The sequence below is a fragment of the Microtus oregoni genome, unplaced genomic scaffold (genome assembly GCF_018167655.1).
Source record: "Microtus oregoni isolate MIOR12 unplaced genomic scaffold, Mior012 000001F_ref0000356, whole genome shotgun sequence".
In the NCBI taxonomy this organism is placed as follows: Eukaryota; Metazoa; Chordata; class Mammalia; order Rodentia; family Cricetidae; genus Microtus; species Microtus oregoni.
The window spans coordinates 72984388-73010559 of NW_024543060.1; the positions used below are offsets into that span (position 1 = coordinate 72984388).

At 36.7% G+C, this 26172-nt stretch overlaps 1 protein-coding gene across 5 annotated transcripts in view; it reads left to right on the forward strand.

The window, feature by feature from the left end:
- Nav3 (neuron navigator 3) overlaps window positions 1–26172 on the forward strand; it is a 709344-nt gene that overhangs the window by 506979 nt on the left and 176193 nt on the right. For 3 of the 5 annotated variants that reach the window (XM_041665541.1, XM_041665547.1, XM_041665565.1), the window contains exons 5-8: window positions 3824–3896; window positions 4335–4518; window positions 21453–21521; window positions 24501–24640. In XM_041665541.1, coding sequence (XP_041521475.1) covers window positions 3824–3896; window positions 4335–4518; window positions 21453–21521; window positions 24501–24640 — 466 coding nt within the window. The remainder of the gene's footprint in view (window positions 1–3823; window positions 3897–4334; window positions 4519–21452; window positions 21522–24500; window positions 24641–26172) is intronic. The other 2 variants (XM_041665556.1, XM_041665573.1) reach the window with 2 other exon arrangements.

A 26172-nucleotide genomic window follows, 5' to 3' on the forward strand; every position in this document is an offset into this window, starting at 1 on the left:
GCTTCCCATGCATGCTTCAGCATTCCCAGGGCATAAATTTCATTTTCTTTTTAAATTCCTCTGGAAGAGCAGCCAGTGCTCGTAACCTCTAAGACATCTCTCCAGCCGTGAGCTTATTGTTCATGTACCAGATCTAAGATCAATTTCTAATACCCATGTTAGGTGCTTCACAACCATTTGTAAATATAATTTAGCAGGATTGATGTCCCCTTCTGGCCTCTGCAGATTTCTGCACCTGTACACACACACACACACACACACACACACACACACACACACACACACACAAACATGTAAGTCAGAAAGTATATTTTAATTACTACCTACAGTAAGGTTATAGTTTAGGTGCTTATAATACCATTAAATGTTTAGAGAGGTCCAAAAGCTTAAATGTTCAGTTTATCTGTAACTTTTGATACTTCTGAATATATTTATTGAATATAGAAGATAGGAACTTTGTGTTTTATTTTCATTGTACTGTCAGTATAAAATTTAACACATGATAGAGGGAAGTTAGGCATTCCATACCAGTCAAAGGTAAGTCACTTAGAGAACAAAGGACTTACAACTGCGCACACAATAATAGGAAGGCAAAAGTCTTTGGAGTGATTATCCGTCAATGGAAATTGGGAATGATGGGGTTAGATGAGAAATACGGCAGGCGTGAAACTCAGAACAGTTTTATTTGTAATACTTTTACTACAAGAGACCAGTAACTTATCCTTGTTTTCAAATTGAGATAAAACACTATAAAATGGTTAAAGTACTCTAAGAGAAATGCAGATTAAACATGCTTCAATGATACATAAAATACTGTAGCACTGGACACATAGCCGAATGATTTACACAAACACACACACACACACACACACACGCACACACATATGCATCTGTTGTTTATGTCAAAAGCTTCTACTTCCAGTATCCCGGTATGTTTAGACTATATCAATCTAATGTTCACAGGCATTATAGTTTTTGCTTCTATTGTTTTTCTTCACTGTTCTTTAACTCATATCCTTTGAGTATTATATAGTGTGCTCTTGGTTTTTTGTTTCGTTTGAGTATCTCTATGATAGCTATGGATATCTGATGCTTTGCGTGGAAAAAAACAGGTTAGCTTTACAGGTTAAGAGTTACAATATGAATTCCTACTGATAGATTGTCCCACTCAATAAACTTTATGACTCATTTTTTTCTAGAGCCTGGTACAGGAAATAAGTGTGATTTTTATAACATGTAGTCTTAAATTAAAATACCACTGGTTCACTGTTGCTATTTTTTAGTTTTATCTAGTTCATTCATAAATACGAAGATAGATGTGATATATTGCCTTGCCTCGCACCGCGCCCCCGTGTCTGTGCTCTGTGCGCTGGCACCCAGTTAGCGAGATTCGGGCAAGGGGGCTGTAGGTTAAAATACACAGACACACACAGACAGAGAGACAGCGACACGGGTCATCCTTGAATTCCTCAAGAATGCCCCCTTTATTGTGCTCAGGGTAGATTATATAGAGATAGCCACGCCCCAGCCAAACCCACCAGAAACCACTCTCCTGCCATCAGGAACTCCTGAAGGTCTCCTGCTCAGAGCAGCTGTAGGCACTCAGATCAGGGGATTACAAGAAATTCAGGATCTGGTGACTCACTGATCTCAACAGGAGATTTACAGGTTAAGAGTTACAATCTAAATTCCTACTGATAGATTGTCCCACTCAATAAACCTTATGATTCATTTTTTTCCTAGAGCCCGATACAGGAAATAGGTGTGATTTTTATAATGTGTAGACTTAAATTAAAATACCACTGGTTCACTGTTGCTATTTTTTAGTTTTATCTAGTTCATTCATAAAAACGAAGATAGATGTGAGATATATATATATATATATATATATAGCCTTATTTTTCTCCTTTGTTTTTTAAGCATTGTTGAGTACCCATTGCATTCAAAATACTACACTAGGGGCTATAGAGATGGCTCAAGATTAGAACCCCACATTCCCCTTACTGAGAACTAGACTTCATTTCCCAGCATCCCCGTTAGGTGGCTACCAACTGCGTGCATCTTTAGCTTCAGGGGAGTCTGATGCCTCTGGCTTCTGTGGGCACCTGCACTCACATACACCTTACTCTCACACAGCTAGATACCCGCATACCTACAGGGAAAAATAAAACATTAAAAAAGCAAGACACACACATAACCTTGCTAACAACAACCAAATAAATGAGAGCGCATGCTTACGAAACTTCAGAAAGTATGGCTTGATGCCTTCAGTTACACTAAAGGGAGCAGAAGATCTAATGTCCCGTTCTTTCACCTCCTTATTGCCCTGAGATAATCTTTCTTGCGATGGATATGGGCCAAAAGATGGCACGTCATGGTGATCCCCCTGTTTCCAGTTTTGCCGGAACTGAGCACTGTGACTGTAGCTGTTACATCCAAATTCAGCTTCTTCCTGGAGGCCTGAAGATTTGAACCCAGTTTTCATGTGTGCATGGAAAGTGTTTTTACCCACTGATTCATCTCCCTAGTCCTTTGTTTCTTATTTCATTCTTTTCCAATAGCAAAGCAGCATGGGAAAAGATCCGATGTAAGTTTCAACATCATACCCTTCCTGAAGACTCAGATATTGATGGTGGAATAAAATATATTAGGTTACACTTTGGTCAGTCTGTTTCAGCTCTATTAATTTAACAATAAAATACTTTAAATAATACTTTCTTACCAGTATATTTTTTTTCTCAAAGAAAATGTGTATGCCTTGGCTTTATTTGTGAGCCAAAAAAATAAATAAATAAAAATAGCTCATTGAATGCTATGGCTTAGATTTCATTTTGTACAAGATTATATTCCAGAAGGAATATAACCTTCTCATTTGGATAGAGGGATTATTGATATATTGTTATTTTTCAGAGGCATAACTGTCTTCCTGTGATGCTGAGCTAAAAAGGCATTGGCAGAAGTTTATGGGTCTTTATGGCTTTTGATGAGAAGTAAATAAGACAGAAATTAATACCTTACTAGTTGTTAACTTTAAATATTTTCTTTATCATGCACTACTCTTAGAGTATTAACAAAATCACAATCAATCGGAAGCCTCTAGCTTTAAACAGTCCTCTAGGTAACTTAACTTTGTAATTCCATGATCAACATTGAGAGTAGTCTTTTGCCTGGTGGATTCAGTATCTCTCCTCCATTTCAAATGTTTACAAGTTGATTGTCATACTAAAATGATTACTTAAAAGCCATGTACATTGCCCCTTTTAAAATTTGAAAGGTCATATTTGCATTTAATCATAGGCTTCCTCAACTGTCAAAATGCAAAGACAACTTTGAAAATGAAGTTTTTTTTCTGGTGTAGAGTTAAAAATAAGCCTCATTTATTTCATATAATAACTCTCCTTTTTATCCAGCTTCTGGAAACTTAAGAAATAGTAGCGACTGAGTTCAATATCCCACATCCTAATATTTTCATAATTGCAGGGCTACAATCTCTTCTCATATGGATGTTTTCATTGAGGCTTATTTGTAAAACACAGATCTGGTTTTATGCTACGTAGGTGGGTTGCTATGATGCAGGAATGCCATTCTTGGTTGTGCCTTTATCAATTGTGTGCACACACCAAAGTGCACAATGGGAGCTTTATGGTCACTCTGTATTCGGCCAAGATCACTCTCGTAAACCTCTCGTAACTCTCCCTAGAATGAAATGAATGTAAAGTATTAATTCTTTCTTGTTTTTTTTCCCCCCATGTTTCGTTCTTGCTCATGCGCTTACCGAAGAGTAATCCTCTAAGGGGCCTTTTCACTGCTTTTCATGTTGCAGATTGAAAATGTTGAGGTCTGCCTTAGCTTTCTAGCAGCTCGCGGAGTCAATGTCCAAGGCCTGTCGGCTGAAGGTAAGGAACTGTGCTGTTGTCCCAAACGGCCTCGGTGGATGTTTGAGCAGTTTCATTTCTCCATAGACAAGCCTATGTAGGCTATTGTGTGTGCATTTGGGAGAGAAGTTGTGTGCAAAATAAAATCGTTACCCCAAGGCAGTGAGCACATCCTCTTTCAAGAGTAAGGAAAACCACAACCCATAGAGCATCTTTGTTTAGTTGGGTTTGTTCCTTCTGTCCCCCCCTCCCCCGAGCCCCATGCTATCACAAGTCACTTTGTAATGTTGGCAGAACTGAGACGTTCATAATCAGTTGAAATTGCGAGTTAGGGAGCAACTTGTGTTTTTATCCTCATAGATCTCGCCTAAGCGGATTACATCTAGACTTTTAGTCATATAGGAAAAATCAATTCGATTTATTTGACCATGTTTTACATTTTTTTTCCATTTGATACAGAAATAAGAAATGGAAACTTAAAAGCCATTCTAGGACTGTTTTTCAGTTTGTCTCGCTACAAGCAGCAACAACACCATCAACAGCAGTATTACCAGTCCCTGGTGGAGCTTCAGCAGCGAGTGACTCACACCGCTCCTCAGTCGGAACCCAGTCAGGTCAAAACCCAGCAAGATATGCAGTCTAGGTAAGGACGGGGACGCATTTCAAACGAGTTTGTTTGGACGCAGTTTGACTCTCTAAATTATTGTGAGTTTAAAATTATCTTTGTGTTCTTTCATTTTCGTGTGACCCAGATATGTGATTTGTGTAAAAAAAAAAAAAGGCTCAAACCCCTTCTCTCTGGATCTGACAAGAAAGGTCTATCATATTTTTAGGATGCAACCTTTTGTTTATTTTCTAGTGGTGACTTTTCTATATCGTACCATGCAAGATGTCCCTGGTGGAAGAAAAGTGGTATGGTTTCTTCCTCCAGTCAAATACTTTAGTGCGTATCATGTGTCTTTTGAATCCTGGTAAAGAGGTATGGTTACCTTTTATTGATAGCTTGTGCTGATTACATTTTTCAAAACTGGGCCAAAAGGTGGCAAGTCATGGTGATCCCCCTGTTTCCAGTATTTGAGAAACACTCTTTTTAGGAATATGTGTTTTGTATATATATGTGTATGTATATATATGTGTGTGTATACATATATCTATATCTATCTATCTATATATATATGTGTGTGTGTATACATATATCTATATCTATATATATATATGTGTGTGTGTGTATACACACACACACACACACACACACACACACACACACACACACACGTGTATGTGTGTTTTATGTAGCTTGAGTTTTGGTCCTTGCAGGTGCAGCCTGTGTGCTTAGTGGTGCTGAAGAGGCAAGTGAAATCTGTAAGGCAACCCCACAGGAGGGCAGGAAATGCCCTCTTTCTAGAAAGCCTGGGTCAAAGTTTAGAATTTTTCAACTGGCTGAATTTACATCAGGATTATTTAGCAATTGATCATGGACTTGAATTGCTGCCCTCTAATAATATCCATGCAGCATGCAGGTCAGTATTTCATGGGATAACTAGGTCTATGGGTCACCTTGTCTGAAATATCAGAAAATGACAAGCATAATTTCAACCAACAATTTTCATGTCAGCCCCTAGCTTTGTTCCTGAAGAAAGATAAGCTATATGGAGTAATTTGTTCTTGTGCATAAATAGGAATAATATTTTGTTAAAGAGAGAAAGCATAAAAATATGCATTACCTTTCTTAAAAATATATGAATATAAGAAACACACATAAGTATTTGGTTTTTTCTATCTTTGAAATCTAAAGTACTCAACTTAAACTTACCTTGATTTTTTTTTTGTGTTTACCACTCAGTATTTGACAGAAAATAATTTAAAATATCAAAACAATTTTCAAAAACTATTCCCTACCAAGTGTTACTTGTTTGACTCGAGAATTTCCAGCCAGCTTTGCTGTGGACCCACTGTCCTCTGCATGCAAATTCTCGTCTCTTTGTAAAGAGCTTTGATTAGCAGCTGATTTGTAAATGATGAAAGAACATAATTTTACGAAGATGCCATGCGTTCCTCATTCATAGAACAATGAAGATGGTTTTCACTATCCCGAATTCAGTTATATGGATAGTCTTCTGTTTATTAGGCACACCTTGTCTTTCTGTGATATCTAGTGAAGTTTTTGAATTTTAGTAGAGGGAACAAGAAGACAGAACAATCAAAATCAAACGAAACATTGTAAGATAATTTACTGAATGTTCTTCAGAAGAAGGAATAGAGGAGAGGAAATCTTTTTATTTATTACTAGTTTGTTTGCATACAGTTGGCAAGGACATGTCGGTTCTTACTACCGACAGCAGAGATACTTCCTAGAGACTGATTTAAGCAATTTGAGTGGACAAGAGGCAGTAATAGTAGTAGAAGAGCAATCTAAATGAAGTGATTTTGTATAAAGAAAACCGGTTTTGGAAGTGACAAAGTGTCATTTGTTAGAGTGTCCCCCTCTCTGTTCTTATGTCTATGATGCGGAATTTCTTGCCCAGAATTCCTTGATAGTATTTCCTTTTTGGAATAAATGTCTCTTTTCTTCTGCTTCTCAGTGGATATGTGTTGTAATACAAGCGGTGGGGCTGCGTCCCTGGCACCCGGCTGCCCACATGGCTAGCTTATGCCCCGAAATAATTACACGGAAACTGTATTCTTTTAAACACTGCCTGGCCCATTAGTTTCAGCCTCTTAACCCATTTCTAATAATCTATGTAGCACCACGAGGTGCGCTTACCAGGAATGATCTTAACCTGCGTCTGTCTGGAGTGGGAGAACCATGGCGACTCCTTGACTCAGCTTCTTTCTCCCAGCATTCTGTTCTGTTTACTCCACCTACCTAAGGGTTGGCCTATCAAATGGGTCTAGGCAGTTTCTTTATTAACAAGAAATCACTCCCACATGAGATATGCATGGATGGTTTCCAATTACAAGTTATTTTTAAATATAAAATGGCTCCACTCATACCATTTGGGGAAGACGTAGATTATTTTTTGTGGCAGGGATTTAATAAAAGTATTCTTCTTTCTGTACTTTTCTTTTAAGACTGGATACATTTTTAATTTTTATTGTACAAAAATTGATTTAATTAGTTTTTTATTAAAACTTTATTGTAAATACTTGAATCAAAAAAGTCATACACCAAAATTAACCTGACCCAAGTCTAACTGTGCCATTATAACGGCCATTCTGAAGCCATAAAGCTTCATAGTTTTTAAATTGATACTTAATTTAATAAATTTTTAGTGCACCTGCTTTGGTAAGTATAGCATTGATGGCCCTGATACAGTGGGGTTCAGTGTCACCTTGTAGACGGTTTCCTACACATTTTGAAAGATGTAATTTTATGCTTCAGTCATCAATATTTTCTTCTCTTCATACAAGCCCACTGTCTATAATTATAATTTATGTGAACTTATCATAGCAGTGTTCCTTAAGCATTTTTCAAAAACCCATAGTAGTAACATACAAAAAAAGCAGTATAATGTCTTTCTGTTAAAATCAAGACAATCAATACAGAAAAAACCTACTGTCACATATTGCTGAAGGCATGAGCCTTAAGTATGATTTATGATACCTTTGTATTAATTTTAGAGTTCTTCCTCACTGTGTGGTTTAAATGAAAATTTAATCTATTCTGAATAGTTAGCAAGAATTCTTTTTCTTTGTAGACTAATAAAAATTTCATAGGCCACCTTTTTGCAGCTCAGTGAGAAAGTGGTTTTTGCTCTTTTTAAAATAATCATAATTGTATAGGTCTCCACATTATACAGTAAGAATTTTGTCTTCTTTGGCATTTTGAAAATAATTCATGTGTTTTCATCATTTAAACAGCTCTTACTTAGGCATACACCTAAAAATTTCATCATTAAAAGCTCACCTCTAGAATTACAGATGAGATTGCATTCCAAGTCACTCTTTCCAAACTATGAAATCTATGTAACTTCTCTAGTAGTCATTTTTCTCTTGTTATAATAACAGACCTTAGAAAAACAACCTAAAGAGGGAAGGGGTTAGTTTGGATCCCAATTAAAGGAAAATTCCAGCATAGTAGGGAAGTCACACAGCTTGAGGCAGCTATTCACATAGAATCCAAAACCAGGAATGAGTGATGCTTCCCAGTGCTCAGTACATTTTTTCCTTTTGACGGAGCTCAGCATCCCTGCCCAGGTATTTGTCCCACCCACAGTTAAGGTGGAACTTTCTACATAAATTAACCTAAACAAGATGATCCCTTACAGACATACACTGAGGCTAAATAAGCCTTCAGAGATGTACTTGGAAGACCTGTCACCCCTAGGACTCCAGTTGTTTTGCCAGGTGACACCTAGCATCCCTACAAAGCATCTTTTTGGTTCAGTCTCCTTACTTCGTGAAGAAAATAAAATGAGATGTCAAAAGATTGTATAAGAAGTTATATGTATATGCACATAAGACAGAACCTGCCTGGCTTGTCCTTCTTCCCTGTTATGAATCTTACAAATGGTCCTCCATATTGGAAGCTTGGTCTACATGATGAGCAAACCACACTTGCTCAGGCTCATGTTTCTCTGTAGTGTGGATTTACTAGAACTCTTGATGATTCTTTGGCCATCCTTTAAATACTGCAGTCTTCCCATTCCTGTCCAGCATTGGTCTTCAAATTACTTCTCTTCTGTCCAAATTCTAATCACCTTCTAACTTAAAATTTATTTGTCTATATTCCTTGTTCATTATCTCTAATGTCACCATTTGGAAAGTAAACATAAAAATCCCCCCCCCCATTTTTGTCACTACTAGAATGCAAGCATTATCAGAGAACATTATACTCGGTAGATTCTTCATAATAAATTTTTTAAAGAAGCATAACAACAACTCTGTATTACTTCTCTTTCCAATTTAGTTAGGGAAATGTTATAGTTACACCTCTAAAAGGACCAAAAGACAATTATCATGAGTTCATGATAATAAATGAGACTTGGACAGTTGATTTCAAAGAACTTGAAGAAGAATAGCTGTTGACTACACTGGGAATTCAGAGGGAAGTGGGGAATGAGTAGTTAAAGATGTAGGGTACAGATGGGCAGGAGTAATTATTTTTAATGCTTTATAGCTCACAGGGTAACTGATATGCAAACGATTGAATAGTTCAAAGTAGGTAATAGAGAAGATTTTGCATGGTCATAACACAAAAATGATTTATGTATAATGTGGTAAAAATGCCATTCACCCTAATCAAATCATCTTGAAATGTATGCAAGTATAGAAACCTCACACTATACTCCACAAATATACTATTACTATGTGTCAATTTAAATGCAAATGGAAGGTGAAGCATTGAAAAAGTTTATAGTTATAATTTTGGCCTTATAATTAATTTTTTATAAATTTATCAGTCTAGTATAATATGATAATTAAAATACATTTTTGAGTTACTCTTAATATTCAGCTATGGTTGGTCTCAGTATGACAATTAGAATAACCAGAGAGTATCAAGATGCATGGAAACTTTTGCTTCTACTTTAGTGGGTATCATGCCTTCTTTGTCCAGTCTGTATAGATTCTAGGTTTACCTTCTTTTTCTGTGTTGTTTATGATAATCACTACTGCTGCCTGTGTCCATAGTTTATTTTCTGATTCTGCATGTGATTTCTGCACTCAGAATGTGATATAGAGATTTCCAAGATTGTTACCATCTGAAGAACTGTAAAAAATAAATAGGCTACATGAACGAAGTGCTTTAGCTTTATGATGTCACTCACAGCTGAAAGCCGTTCATGACTATCACGCCTTTCTTCTGTGTTATGGTTTGCTTAGAAGAGCCAAACAAGGTAACAGATCTAGTATTTAGAGAGGACACAGCTAATTTACAATTGATAGCATAGTGAAGTGATACAGTTTTAATTAGAGGCTAATAAAGATATTGATAGCATGACTAATCGGACAGAAATGCCACCCTTGGGCTGGAGAGAGGGCTCTGCAGTTAAGAGCCCTGTCAGCTCTTCCAGAGGACCTCCATTCATTTCTCAACCCAGGAATCCAACGAATAATGCCAAGTTAATGAATGGCTGCGTTTAATGGGGGACTATCTGGTAAGATATAGTAATCACGGAGATAATAGACTACTCTCATCTAGTTCATATAAGTTGTTAAATGATAGGATATAGGAAAGATAATCTTTTGTTTACCAAAAGGAAATAAATAAATAAATAAAAATAAGGTTTTTTTTTTTCTTAAAAATTTCTCTTAAAGGGTCCTCATTGTTGTCTAAATTCTCTAGGATTGTGACCCGTCAGAGAGACATACATAGATCTAATCTACATGGGAAGTAGAAAAAGACAAGCTCTTCTGAGTAAATCGGGAGCATGGGGATCTTGGGGGAGGGTTGAAGGAAAGGGAAGAGGCAGGGAGGGGAGCAGAGAAAAATGTAGAGCTCCATAAAAAAAAAATGAAACTGAATAAATGACAAGCAATTGAAAAAAAAATCTCTGTTAAAGATGAGCAAATGATTTCTACCCCTCCTGTCAGATAATGGTTGACTTTCACCACCTCACACATTAAATCACATGATGACATGAAACATACTTTCTAGAACTAAATTGTAAAAATCCCTGGAAGTGAAGTAGAGTTGAAGAAATATGCAACTGGATGACATGAGAAGTAAAGGTGTGGTTATAACAAGTGTTCTTAAGAAGAACACAGAGGCTTATCCCCGGGTGGTCAGTTGCTATGCCCCATTTAATTTTGGAGAGCAGGTCACAGAGGCATCTACTTTCCCTGTGCCTGGAGTCGCTCTGACTGAACTCAAAGTTGATTGACAGAACCCCTGGGCATGCGCTCTGAGTTCCCAGGGAGGCCCCCTCAGAACACCATGACCCTTGCCACACACTTTGTTCTGAGTGTCCTCTTCCATTGCGGATATTTGCCTCTCAGGACTTCTCTTCCAGGAATCACCATTTCCTTCGGGGAAATGCGCTCCAAGTCTGGGAGGCTTTTCAGCTTTTGGTCGCGTGGTTATAAATCATGAAATGTGTATAGGGAGCTTTAATTTAGGATGACAGAGAGACTGCGGTAATTTAAGCCCTCGGGATCCTGGCTTCAATTAGTTACTCTGCTCAGTTCTGTGTTGTGGTCTATCATGTGTTCTTTCTTAAGTCAAGGACTCAAGGTTTTAAGAAAATGAAAACAAGTAGGGATATTTTATGAATCTTAAGAAAACAAAAGTATGACCTTTCATCTCTGGGCACATATAAATGAAGGGAATTTTTTTTAAAGATATTGAAAAACCAAGAAGATTGATGGTGATAATATCAGAAACAAATCTGAACACAACATGTGTGTGAGTGGATACGTGGGTAGGGCAGGTGTGTATGTGTGTGTATGTGTGTGCACACACATGCACACCATGTATATTAGCACATGCACAGACATGCAAGTATCTAATATTATGCATATATTTTTCTTGTGTTTATATATCTACCATTTTATTTAAAGACTAGACAACCACTGACACTTCTGTTGCTGTGAAGACATGGCTCTATGATTTTTGTTTTAAAGAGTATGCCCATGTGAATTTCAGCAATTGCCAGTGGAGTAACATGGATGAGAGATGAAACCCCTGATGGACTGTTGATCTCACCCCTAAAGTTAGAGAAGGCTGTAGAAGAGGCTCTGTGAACAGATTTATATGCAACATGCCTAGATATGACATATAAACTAGCTAACACACATAACCACCAAGTTCACTATTTTCACTTCCTTCTCTCACTTAAACCTCATATCTCATGTATTATCAAATATTTGGCTTCCCAGAAACATTATGAGTCTCAACTCTGCCTCCTACTTGGACCACATCCTTTAATCAACCAAGTCCATTTCACTTCTAAATTTTATTAAACTTGTACAATTATTTCCAAGTAATGATATCTCTATAATTAAGAGTTAAAGAATATTCAATCATTTCCATACTCAGTATAACTACACACATATTTAAATAATTTAGCAATGGCTCCTCTATTGTTAATAAAATACTATTCTACCATTAGTTTTAGTTCATCTGTTTTTTATTGTCTGCTGATTCACAGTGAGCTATCTTACAGTTGGTTTACCTAATAGAAATATTTAAGCTTCAATATATCCCAAACAATTGTGGAGACATTGACGGTAGGGTATAGCGTCAAATAGAAGAAAGGGGTTTGCTGGCATGAGGACCACATTCTGGTAATAAACTGGAACAATTTTGAAATACTACAAGTAATCATTAGACAGGCGAAGAAAGATCAATTGGGAAAAGGGAAATTAACATACAGGAGTTATGTTTTTATGACTATAAAAATGATACTCAGGAACAGCCTTGCCAAATGATGACCTTGCCCTAGTACAGAACTTGCTGGCTGTCTATCCCAGAGTACTGTCTGTTTCGTTTTGAGAAGAGGAAATAGCCCTTTGGGCTGGATCTCAGTAAAGAAGGCGAAGTGTGGGATAGATACAATTCAGAGAAAGACTCTACCACCAGAGTAAGGATTTTGACTTTTGTTCCCTAGTCCAATGAGAAGCTATCATTTTCCATGACAAGATATAGCAACAGAGTAGAAGTGGAAGAGTCCTCCTGTTACTCTGAGGTAAAGAGAGGCTAATTATAGCTGATTGATGGAGCAAGTCTGTACCGTCCTGGGAGGTAGGGTTAAAAAGTTGAATTCCAAATGTGGTTGGAGGGAAGTGTCGGTAGCATCAGCTGACAGATTTGCATTGGATGACTAGAAACGAGATTCTAAATTGTTGGCATTAGCTGTGAGAAGATGTATCTTTGTACTGGAAAGAAAATACGTGTAGGAGAAGTGAGTTTGGTATAGGAAGAAAGAAGTTAATTCGGTGGCCCACACGTCAGCTTTAAAATGTCTGTAAGAAGGACATTGGGGTTGGGAGAATGGGGTATATGAAGCAGATATAGTTTATTAATACACATTATGGACATAGTATTTAGCTTTAAAACTCTATGAGACTAGAAGCAGTAAATCACCAAAAGCTATGTACGGGTGATCAAACTAAGTCCCTCGGTCGGCAGCTCACCAGTGTTTATAGAGATCAGACATAGAGTAGGACTGTGTAGAGGAAATTATAGAGTAAGATTACAAAATCAAGCCCAAATTAAGAAAGCTTGGTATCCTGGAAAGAAAGTGAAAAAAAATGTTCTAAGAAGAATGGAAATAATGATGGATATCAGAGAGGCACCCCCCGCCACGATCCAGTCACCTTTGGATAGTCTATGCCTGTGTTCTCTCACTATGTCCTCGTAGCAACCATGTGATACAGGTGATCTTACCTTCCATCTAAGGAAACGGAAAGTAGATAGAGCAGTTTAACTTGGCAAAGTTTCACAGAGACTCATCTTAAAGTCGAATCCAGGATATGTGACCTGGAACTTTGTTTCCTATAATACGGAACTTTGTTTCCTAAATATGTCCGCAGAAACTCGGCTGCTTGGACTCTTGCAGGCCAATAGGACAAGAACTGCAGAGTAACCCAAGCTGACATCAGTCAGTATCAGTGAAGTTCACCCTGTGGTAGTTCTGTTAACATCTATCTGTTCCGTAGGAATTAACATGAGAGAAAGGAAAAAATAACTTTTTTTATAAATTAAATTATAGAAAATGAATTATACTAATGCAATTACATTTTATCCCTCTGACTTTCCATTGGCTATCTTTGCAAACTTATATAATGAAGAGACATCTTTATCTCTTTTTAATTAATCTATTAATCTAAGTTTCCTTTGTCTTCCCCTCACAGAAAACATGATAGAATACAGCTGCTCAGTTTTCCCTCGTCTGGTCCACATGTTTCCTTTTATTGTTTGTTTGGATTTTGTACATGTTTTTTTGCTTTGTTTTCAGTGTCCACAAGATTAATAACTCTTCTGTGAATTATTTTCACATATTCCTAATATAGATTGATTTGAAAGTTTGAAACCAATGTAGTATCTGATTGTTAAATGTACATATGTCAGAAAAGTATTCAGAATTAAGAATATGACTCTTTTTGTCATCTGATTTTGAAAGTCTCTATTGCTATTTGTTTAAATTTGAGCATAAAATACCAGATAACTTTGATATTGACTAGAGTTCATTTTAAAGTCCTTTGGTTGGACCATATCAAACCCATAAAGGCATTCTTCCATGCCAACATTTTTAATCAACATTCCTCTGCTCCTTTTGGTTCTTCAAAATCTCTTGCTTATTGTCAGCTCATGACTTTTACCTGTTTTCTTTGAAGTAATGAACTTAACTCTTTATTATTTCTTTATCAAATGGCATCATATGAGAAAAACAAGGAACAGCAAATAAACTTTAGAAGGTATGGGGACAGTCATCCTAGATTGTAAGGTTTTAGATTCATAAAATAACAATCATTTAAGAACGTTTCCTGGGTATCAAAAGGTATAATTTACTTTATATACTGGCCTTTCAAAGGAACTATCAATGTTTCTGTGTGTGTGTGTGCGTCTTTGAAACATGGTCTCACATAATCTAAGCAGTCTTGCACTCAAGTAACTGAGGCCCCTTACTTCCCAGTGCTGGGATTGCAGGTATGCAAATCATTACTGACTCTATATCATTCTGGAAAGAGAGAAATGTTTATTAATCTAGAGCTATAACTCAGGAAAAGTATGTGTGATTCATCCCTTTTTAAAAGTTTGCAACAGGAAGTTTTAATGTCCTGTTTATATAGTTTATAATCTTTTCCTTATATATTAGAAATTTGGTTTCAATTATACTTTATTTTTAGTTCGCAAATAAAGCATAACACAAAGGCTTGTTTATTTTACTGACGTTCTTATATTTTATAAACTTATCATGTGGTAATCAGTTTTCTAGTGAACAATTTTCCCCCAAATTTCAACTTACTGATTTAAAATGGAAATAGCAACTGTCGGCAAAACTACAATAATTCTACCTGTGTGATGATTTCATCATCTTCCTATCAATAATACTCAATATGGAAAAATCAAGCAGTAATCAAAGGCCTGGAGGGTGAATATAGAATCCAATCTAGGGAGCAAACCTTTAACAACTGGAGGGATCTCTCCCATGAGATTTTAATCACTTATCTCTATTACAAAGCCTTATCTCACAGGTATCTTCTTTATGGTCTCATTTCTATATTTTCACATCTTGTCTTGCCCATCGCTTGTTTCTAAGTGCTTTTGGGTTAACCTTTTCATGTTATAAGTTGTATTTTACTTTTTGGTTTTTTTTTATAAGTTGTATTTTACATTCGCCCTTTCTTCCCCTAAGGTTGAGAGGTATACCTTGAAAAAAGGATGTGAAATCCAGCCATCATTTAATTATGTGAACTCACAAATGCTGATGATCACATATAATTTACAATAAATTGGAAATAGCACAAAGATAAAAGCTCAAAAATTATTTTATGGAACTATTTATATAACTTAGAGAAATGGATTTAAATTATTATTTTATAAATTTGATAAAAAGAGTAATTTTTATGAATAAATAGATTAATAAATAATTTGTAAACATACTCTGTACAGACTACTGTGTGTTTTAAATCTTTGGGAATATTATTTATTCTTTTTTCTCACTAACCTGCATAGTCTTTGTCAAATTAATTTAATTTCATGAGTTAGAAAAATATCTTAGTCCATTTAAGGTGGTTTGTATTTTTAATAGACTTTTGTGATTACGCTCTTGGTGTATTGAGATACAGCTCTGCTGTGCAGTGAAGACTGTAGATTTAAATAAAAAAAGAGGTACAGAGCAATAGAGGATTTTCTAAAAGCCGAGTATGAGGGAAAACATTGTAGAAATGTAGTTTATGATGAAACAGTGAGAGAAATATGAATCTAGATTCCTGATCTTCCTATATCTTGGAGTTGGATGCTGCAAACTAGCAGGAGACTATTTCTGTAATATCTTCTTCCGTGATCTGTCTCTTTAGTTACTGTCTTGAGATCGCACAGAAGCAGACTGTGCAGGTGGCTTCACTAACTGTGTGTGGAAATGTCAGGAAGTTATAACGCGTGTTCATGCCACAGTCTGCTGATGGCATAAGGTATCACCGTAAGCTGTCTCAAAGGCCACGAGGATGTTATTTCAGCCACCCAGTCACTAAAAAGAAACATGTGTGAGAAGCTAAGTTTCTAATTCCTTCATGGTTTTGTGAATTCTTAGCAAAATTTAAGCATGTGTCCATTGTATGATGGCACAAGTTCTAAAGTGCAAATATCAACAAAAGGTCTTATGTGGATTTTGAAGGAAACTAGATTGTTTGAAGATACAAAAGAAATGACTGTTGAAGCCGTCCTTTCTTTCTACAAGCTGTTAGCTTGTCAGTTATCATTTTATAGGAGTTTTCAAAAGAGGGATCTTCTATAATACAGGTTTTTAAATGATCTTTTAATCTTGATTCTGAGTATTATGTTCAATTATATTGAGTTTTTTGCATGTGTATGGCATGTTTGACTAAATCCATTCTCTACTGTCTTCAAATTTTTCTATAGCTCCTTTGGACCCTTTCCCCTCCCATTCTCATGTGCGCTTTTGTATCTTAGAACCCACTAGATTCACATAGGACTGCCTTTCCTTTAAATGTATGGTTATAAGACTATCTACTGAACCATACAGCCTTTTGGGAGCCACATCCTTGAAAAGAACTAATCCTCCCTCCCTAGCAGCATCTGTTACCAATAGTTTTTCAGCAGTGGCTAGGGATTTTCTCAGTGGAAGGCTGAATTGTTCTACTAACATAGAAAGACAGCCTTTGGTGACAGGAGTAGGCTACATTTCTGTTTTTATTGAGTACTTGACTGATGATACATTTTAATAGGAAAAAAAGATAATATGATAATAGAGCCAAGAAAAGGGAAAGAGAGATGCAGTTTTAGTCTTTGGAGGCTAAATACCATGTCTGAAATTTTGGTGCTGTTGGATTATGTATAGATTTAAGAGTTACTTTGGGCATGGTGGTTCTTAGGTACTTCTTGAAGCAGCATGTGCTGATTCATTGTAGAACAAGGTTTTTTAGGGGTTCATATGGTCAACTTCAGGATTTAAGAAGAGTAAATAATGCGCTGTAATATTGTAAGGCAGGTCATGTAATATTGTAAGGCAGGGCATGTAATATTATAAGGCAGGGCATGTAATATTATAAGGCAGGGCCACTGTAGAGACTAAGAGCCATAGTTGAAATCTCAGACATTATCCTGAAAGGACCATACCTGTGAACTCCTGATAAGAATACTAATACATCAAGTGACCTGTATCCAACAAAGAAAACAGTGAAGCATAGAAAGGCAGGGTTGTTTCTAATAAATAAAGAATGTCATGTTATATACTGAGTTCTTCAGAATTTTAGACTGTTTAGGAATTCTTTATTCCATTACATGTTAGTTTTCATTTTTATAAAGATCTGTTTGTACCAGATACTTGTTTTTGGTCATGTTAAATTAAATTCTCGGAAAAAGTTGACATACATAGAGTTATCAACCTCATTTAACAGATGGCGAAGCAAGCAGAGCAACTAAGTGGTTGTCTTAGTTAGGGTTTCTATTACTATGAAAAGATACCATGAATCCAGAAACTCATCAAAATAAACAGTTAATTGGGTTGGCTTGCTCACAGTTTTAGATGTTCAGTCCATTGTCATCATAGCAAAGATCATGGCAGCTTGTAGGCAGATGTGGTGCTGGAAGAATAGCTGAAATTTCTACATCTTGCAGGCAACAGGAAGTCAACTGACATGCTGGAAGGTATCCTGATCCTAGAAAAACTCAAAGCCCACAACTACAGTGGCACACTTCCTCCCACAAGGCCATTCCCACTCCAACAGAGCCATGGGCTACTAGTGCCATTCCCCATGAGATTTGGGGGCCAATTACATTCAAACTACCACAGTGGGTGATGAGCCAGCCATAACGGTCTACTTCCAGGGTCTGTGGTATGAACAATGTAATAGCTCTTTAATTCTAGATTCTTAGTTTATTCTTTCACAGTAAATATGTCACTCATCACTCTTTGCCCACTTGCTGGGCATTTCTGTGTTTCTATATCTAAGCTGGAAATAAATGTAGTTCCTGTTACATATCCAACTATACTTTTATGGAGAACTTACAAATTAATATACATGATTATGAGCTATGTTTCTGTAGGCAAAGCACCACTTATTACCATTTAAACTTATTTTAATAAATTAAATCTTTTAAGTATTTTGGCAATACGTAGCCAGTAGTCACTCAGCATCATTTTTCATGATTCATTCGTTGTCTTGTTTCATGAATTCAAATAATCTTACTATAATGAGAGGACCATAACACCAGAACACTTATCCCAATAGCTATGTGTGTTCTTCACTTTATAAACTTTTGAATGGAAAGCTTCTGTCTTACTTGTTTATTACTTTAAAGTAAATTATTTTCAAAGCATCTATGTACTTTATAAAAAGAGTTATTAAAAGAGTTTATGTTCTACTGTGGAAGTAAGATTTATTATACAGAGAGGATAAGATAAGAGATAAGAGAAGATAAGAGAAAGTTAAATTCAAGATGAGAGAAAATAATGAGGGCCTTGTTAAAATGCAAATGTATTGGGATTGGATTTGAGATTGTGTATTTCTTACAAGTCCCAAGTGATGCCAAGGTGGTTGGTCACCTGTGTTTTATAAAAACACCAAGAGAATGAGTCAGTGTAATAGACATGAAGGTTGAAGGGGAACTTAGAAGCATGTGGTTGGTGTTTGTCTAATAACAGGGCAGACACTGACATCTGCAATGACTGAGAGGGAAAGGGAAAATCAATTCTGAGCACACATGGGTAAATCATGATCCTATTAATAAAAAAAGAGTGAATAGAAGAAGTATATTGGAACTTTGGAGATGAATGAAGACGAACGGTAAGTTCGTTGTCGTGGGTAAGCGTGAACATTATGTAACTGGACAAGTCTTTTAAATCCTTGATATGCATGTTGCAGTTTGAAGAAGTTTAGCTGGAATCTTAGAAGTAAAGAGGTATAGGGGCCATAGTCTCTGCAGAGAAAATGATGCCTTTAAGAGTTGAGGGATACAGGTGTAATGAAAAAGTAAAAGAAATAGACAAGAGCGGCAGGTACACAGGTCAGGTTGCTGTGGTAGGGGACGGTGTAACAAGCAGAGACTATGAATAATACCAAGAATTTAGAAAGCAGTAAAAATGAACAAAACCCCAGAGTTGTTCAAGATAGTGACGTCACACATCTTAGCAATAGGTCTTACTTATAATCACAACCCTTAGGACACTGGCCACCAAGGATGATGGCTCAGAGTCCAGCTCGAGCTACATAGCATGTTCCAGGCCAGTGTGAGCTGTGTAGTGTCATCGTGCCTCAGTAAACCAAGCAGAAAAAAACCAAGAGATAAATTGAAGATACTAAATACCAAGGAATTAAATAAAGTAAGAGGTGTTGGTACAAAGATAGTCAGCATGCAACATATTCTTTCACAGCCAATCAGAAACACAGCCATAAAGCCAAACTGACTTTAACTGAATCATTTAATAGCACAGGAATTTCCTATTGCCTATTCCTAATTGAATGCCCAAATTTATATTATTTCTTTAAAACTTATACATAGAAATGATGGGCTAGCCTTAGTTACCAGAAAACCCTTTGTCTCGTATCATTTTCACTAATCTTGTCTATGTTCAGTGTGGGGAGATCAATAAAGAAAAATTGGTCCTTTTACTGGAGGATTTACAAGTTAACTGGAAATTCAAAAGAGATTTCCTCACCTTGCTTGCATTTAAAAATGTATTTGGATTTATTTAATTTCTATCTGATTGCATTGAAACAGCTTATTCTTTTACATTTATTCTATGATATTTTTGACAGCAAAGTAAGTAGCTTGACCACTTGTCTCAGTTCATGGTCTAGTTAAAATACAGATTGTTTTGTATACAAATACCAATGTACCAAATAATGAATGTGAGGAACATGCACTCTATTGACACAAAAATACCTTCCATATGATAATGTGTTCACTCTACCCTAGGCTACAGTAAGGACACTCGCATTCCCAACACAGGCTGGTTCAGAAGAGTGAGAAATGTCCTAGAGAACAAAACAAGACCAGAAGAAAAGTTTCTCTTGCCCAAATCCTCTCTGCTAAGCAACAGAGCAAACTAATCAATTACCATAGGGCTCCAGTGACCCTTTTTGCTGATGCTGTCACCCCAGTGCTAATCTATAGTCCTCCTGACTACTAGTGACTGTTCAAACATGCCAGATGTGATCATGCAGAGATCTAATGCCCCTGGGAAGTGATTCTCCAAGAAGTTTAATCTTGCCTACCCTGGGTGTGCCAATAGACACTCAAATCTATTGAATGTTTTTTTTTTCCTAAACATTATCTCTTCAACTATTTTTGTTTTGTTTTGTTTTGTTTGAGACAGGGTTTCTCTGTAGTTTTGGAGCCTGTTTTGGAACTAGCACTTGTAGATCAGGCTGGCCTCAAACTCACAGAGATCTGCCTGTCTCTGCCTCCCAAGTGCTGGGATTAAAGGCGTGCACCACCACCGCCCAGCATCTCTTCAACTTTTAACAACACAGATATCAATTTAAGGTCCAAATTTGCATTTTTTGTGGATAAAGTGTTACTCTTCAAAGCTTGAGTTAAGTAATGCTTTCTTTTATTTCTTTGAACAAAGTATTCAATTTAAAAATGGTTGTGGTGCTAGTGGGATGGACCAGTGGATAAAGTTTGTATGTTAGAAGACCTAAGTTCAGCTTTCTGATCCTACAAGGTGGCAAGAGAGAATCAATCCCAGAATTACCTTCTGATATCTGATGTTACATGCATACTATGGCATGAATCAGCCTACACACACACACACACACACACACCCCACTATACACACTAAAATAATTTGTTGAATATAATTCAAGAATATTCAGGAATTATCAGATGTTTTAAGAATTTTTATTCTTTTACTCTTTTGCTAGACCTTAACTCTAAGTAATTTTCAACTCTGGTACACAGCTTTCTTTAAACAAAGTTGCTATATTGTAAACTCTTTTTAAATTGCACGGTGTTAGGTGTCAATAATAATGTGTATGTGTCATAAACTCAGTTTTAATAAATTGCTTTTCAGAATATTTGGTTTAACAGAGCAAATTAGAGTTGACAAAATTCTCTACTCATACTTTTCTTCTTACTATTCTGGAGAAAGGAATCTTATGATTAAAACTTTAGTCTATTTAATGTTTTCACAGTCAGATGAAGGTTAAGATTCTATTAGATAAAATAATATTAAATATCTATAATTATAGCATCTCACATTATAACTTCGAAGTCAGCAACGAGGCCCTTTTTTTTTTTTTGATACAGGAGATGGGCCCCATTACTTCACAGGGCATTCTCATGGCATATGTGTTGCATTACCATGATGTTCTTATGTATATATATATTTGTTTCTGTGTGTTTCAATTGCATTTCATTGACTCATAACTTTCTTGTAAGTTTGCACTTTCTTTCCATGGTCAAAGAATCCCTTTAATTCCATTTCTCTGTTTCTCCTCATACAGTCTGACAGCCAGATATGCAGCTCAGTGTAATCACAGTGGAATTGCAACCAGTCAGAAAAAGCCTACTAGGTCAGTTCACGTCTCTAATCTATTGTTTGTTAGTGCTGTTCAAGTAAACGCCAGTGATATGCTGTCCTACCACTTTACATTGTCCAAAGCAGTATACACTTCTAAGAGTACTAAGTTTTAAGTACTCGGTTCTCCCCGGTGGATATGGAGACTTTGGGATGAGGATGTTAGGTGATTAAATGGGTTTAAAGGTCTGGCTTTGATTGAGATTTAGTGATGTCCAGTTATGTGATGGGCGAAAGCTGTGTCCTAGATTTAGAGTAAGTGGGGAAAAATGACCTTGAAAGCCCTTTGACCCTTTCAAGGTCTCATAATCTGAAAGTTACACAGCAAGATTTTTAACTATTTTGAAATAGGCATGTGGTACTTACTATACACTCTAAAAGCAGAATTGGGTTGGATGATTTTTGTGGGGAAATTAACTTAGGACGATGTTCTACATATAATAACAAATTTATGCTTTGATAACATATGGATTTAAAGATCAATATATATTTATGCTTTTTATAAAACAATGATTTGTAAAGTATTTGGAGAGCTTTATTTTTGTTCATGTTACTGATAAAGGAATAATGGTAGCTCAAGTCAGCTGGATGTAGTCAAAGCAAAAGTTTGCACTCTGATGTATGATGCTATGTGCATTCTCCTTTCTTAGGAGCTGTCAAGTGGTGATTTGTCAGTCATTGCTTCAGCCATGAATCAAGCTGTCCAGGGCTTCGCCATGAGGGCTACTTCTGATGGCTCAATGACATTAGTGCCTTGTTTTAATTTTTTTTACATGAATTTCCACAGCATGTTTCAAATGGTTTAGTTAAAATGACAACAGATGTCATTTTATGACATCTGTGAGGGCAGTGACACCCATGAGCAGTAAGCACCTTCAGGACTCTTGTAAAATGTGGACATACACGACATCCTCTAAGCACTTTGTCCTAATGGAACTTTCCTGTGTCACACACTGTCTCTCTCTCTCTTTTTTCTCCATCTCATTTCCCTTTTTACTGCTTTGATGAATGATGTGGAGGCTCTGGCTGCCAGTCAAATTAGGGTAATGAGAAGAGCAAATGTATCTTTTAATTTGTTTTAATTTGTTCTTCTGAGGACTGAAGATCACTTAACTTCATGGGTCACAGTAAAGATTAAAATGCATCTTAATTGCTTTCTAGAAGTGGGTCAAGTTTCATTGCAAACAGGGCAAGTTGGAGGACACACTGTTTACACATGAGTATGGAATGAATTTCAAAGTCTATGGCTATGTTTTCAGAAATTGCTCTCATATTTATTGAGATTGGACACATAGCCCAATTAATTATTTGACTTCTTCCTGTGCAGAGTAATCACTGGGGCCGTAAATTCCTAGAGTCTGTGGTTATGATGTTGTAGCTACAATCCCTTGTATAGCTATTTGAGAAAAAAATAAAAAGCTGAAGTCATTTGGGAAAGATTCTAATCTTGTATTTGACACAGCCTCAAACTATTAGAATAGTTGCAGAGACTGTTTATTAGCCAGATGTGTTTAAACATGTTAATCACGAAAGTGCAGTCAAAAATTGACACTCTTAAGAGCCTCTAAGTGCAGTTTTTGTATTTGTATTTTCCTGGTGTTCATTGCATCTTGAAGTTCTACTACTATAAAACATTTTATTTGGGGAGGGGTTGCTTTCTCAAAGTTGGTAGAACAGTAGAGATGTGCTGAAATCTGCTGTTCTAACTAGATGAGCAATTTGGACATATAATGCAGTTATAAAAATATTTTAAATTTTTTTTATTTTAAAAGAAGAGCTGTGAAAAGATCCGCACTGTTTCTTAGGAAAGATTGATCCATCTTCTTTTCAGGCAGGAATTTTCAGAGCAGTACACAAGCTTATCCACACGGTGGCAGCACAGACACACAATGCTGGCAGTATCCACGTCAAGTCTCAAAATTGTCAACGCTAGGTGGCCATTAAATTCTAGGTTTTCAGTCATGTGGGCTGAGCTTATGGTACATATGCAAAATGCAATAGTAATGTAAACTAAAAATTAGGTACAGTTCATGAAATGATGGAGAAGTATAATTTTAAAGAAAAAAATAGTAAAATGTAAACTGATCCAAACTGAAACTTGATGCTAGTCTTAATCCAATAGTGTCAGGTGACCGGCATCTACCCCGCTGCTCTGGTGATGAGAGAAAGGGCATGAGTTTCCACCTGACTCGTTCTTCATACACAAAAATCACCGAGACTTCCTTCGCTCTAGGGATATTTCAACTATCATTGTACTCACAGTGGTTTTCTTCCTTCGAGGTTGGTTAGCATCCCGTTCTGCCTTATGCAATGCGGTGGGCTCATGCGAATAATCACCAAAAATATATCTCAGTCCCCTTCTTCACAAGATAGTGAAACATTTTTGTGAAGCAGCCCAGCTGTGTATAGCGTGATCGCGACCTTGGTCCTGGCACTGTGTTTTAATGTAGCTTAGAAGCTTAAGCTTAGCTAGTCAAAATACCATTGGTGTTTGCCTTTTGTTCAATGATTTATTCTTGCCGTTAAATTTCAAGGCTTAGGAAAAGTTGAATTAGCTAGAACTATGTTCCGTACACTGAAAGGGAAATTTTAGCAACTACAAATAATTGAGTAATGGGCTAAAAATTCTATGAGGTTAAAGCCAGTGTTGCTCTTCTCATATAATTGAATGGTATATTTAACATAAACTTTTATTCATCTGAGCAAGTTTTTTTTTTTATGGTTAAAGGCCACTTTGTTTTAATTTTCTTATCTTTAGAGGCATGTTTATTGAGAAGTAAACCCAGCTTTTCCTCCCAGTCTCTTACTTGGTGCCCAGCTGTTTGTCCCTTAACCCATCATTTTCTGCTAAGTAGGTCGTAGACGATCCCGTACTGTGGGTTTCCCACCAACTCTTCCTTGCTCATACTTCCCTTCTCCTTATTTTTTGAAGTGTACAATAATGATGTATTTTTTTTTTTTCGTGCTATTTCAGGCTTCCAGGGCCCTCTAGGGTGCCAGCTGCAAGCAGCAGCAACAAGGCTCCAGGAGCCTCCAACCTGAATAGGAGAAGTCAGAGCTTTAACAGCATTGACAAAAACAAGCCTCCAAATTATGCAAACGGAAATGAGAAAGGTAAGTGTGCACCTTTCACATCAGCCTGGTCCGAGTCTAATGTATGCCTTGTGGATTGACACAGGGATGTTGAGAGCTGAACAATGGGGCAGCTTAGGGATGAGAATCTTATACGAGAAGTTTCCTAACCCCCGCCATCATGAATTGCGGCTTCCTCCTGGTCCTTTCTATTCTGCAGAACATTTCAAGGAAATGAGTTCATGTATTTTAAAGTAGATTGTTAATTATAGAGCCAAGCATAAAATCTGTTTCACAAAAGAATTAGTTACCCCAGATGTATATGCATAGAGTTTTCTTACGCCTTTCGTCCTTCATGAAAATTTATCCTGGAATCAAGAAGCTAACTTAAACTTATTTGAATTCCTGTGTCAGTTAATCCTTACGTCACTGACAAAATGCGGACAGTAATTAAGGTGGATGTATTAAAAGCTGAGATATAGTGAATAGGCTGTGGGACTATATACCTGGAATTCCTGTACTCAGGAGACTAAGGTAGGAAGGTTACTGCAAATTTGAGGCCAATGTGGGCTATGTAGTAAGTCCCCAATTAGGCAAGATAACAGTGTATGTGAGCATTTCCAAAAAAGTAGGAACAATAGTCGATATATGTTTGTGATAAGCTTTCGTCTTTGAATGATTTATTTATTTTACTCTATTGCTTTGTTATTTTGCCTGCATGTAAATCTGTGTGAGGGTATCAAATCCTCTGGAATTGGAGTTACATACAGTTGAGAGCTGCCATGTGGGTGCTAGGAGTTGAACCTGGGTCCTCTGGAAGAGCAGCCAGTGTTCTTAACCACTGGATCATATCTCCATCCACTAGTGTCTGTCTTTGAAAGCAGAAGTAATGGGAAACGTTATGACATCATTGTTCCCAAAACATCAAATTATCCATATATATATTCTTAAAGTACTTACTAGAAACATAAAATCACAGAATGAATAGGTAAAAAAGACACAAATATATATGTGAATAGTAGATTATAAATGCTCTACAAGCCACACAGTTCTCTATGATATGCAAGGTGTGTATTTTTTTTTTTTTTTTGGTTTTCCGAGACAGGGTTTCTCCGTAGCTTTTTGGTTCCTGTCCTGGCACTAGCTCTTGTAGACCAGGCTGGCCTCGAACTCACAGAGATCCGCCTGCCTCTGCCTCCCGAGTGCTGGGATTAAAGGCGTGCGCCACCACCGCCCGGCAAGGTGTGTATTTTTAAAGGTTCTGACTTAGAACCTGTCCTATTTGGAACAGGGCTCAATAGAATGGATGTACATCTATGCCTGAATCCTAAGGGAAATCAAAAAGGCATGCTTTGCAAATACTGTGACAGTTAGAACACTATTTCCACATCAGTGAAATGTCCTATTTCCCTTTGTCGTTCCCTACCCAGTGCAGGGTAGTCTATGAAATTAAGAAGTGATTCATATGTTTAGTTAGGAGAACTATGGAAAGCTGAGTATGAATGGCTAAACGAAGCATGGACTATTCTGTACAGGTTAGATAATTACCACTTATGTCAATAGGGAATTAGGCA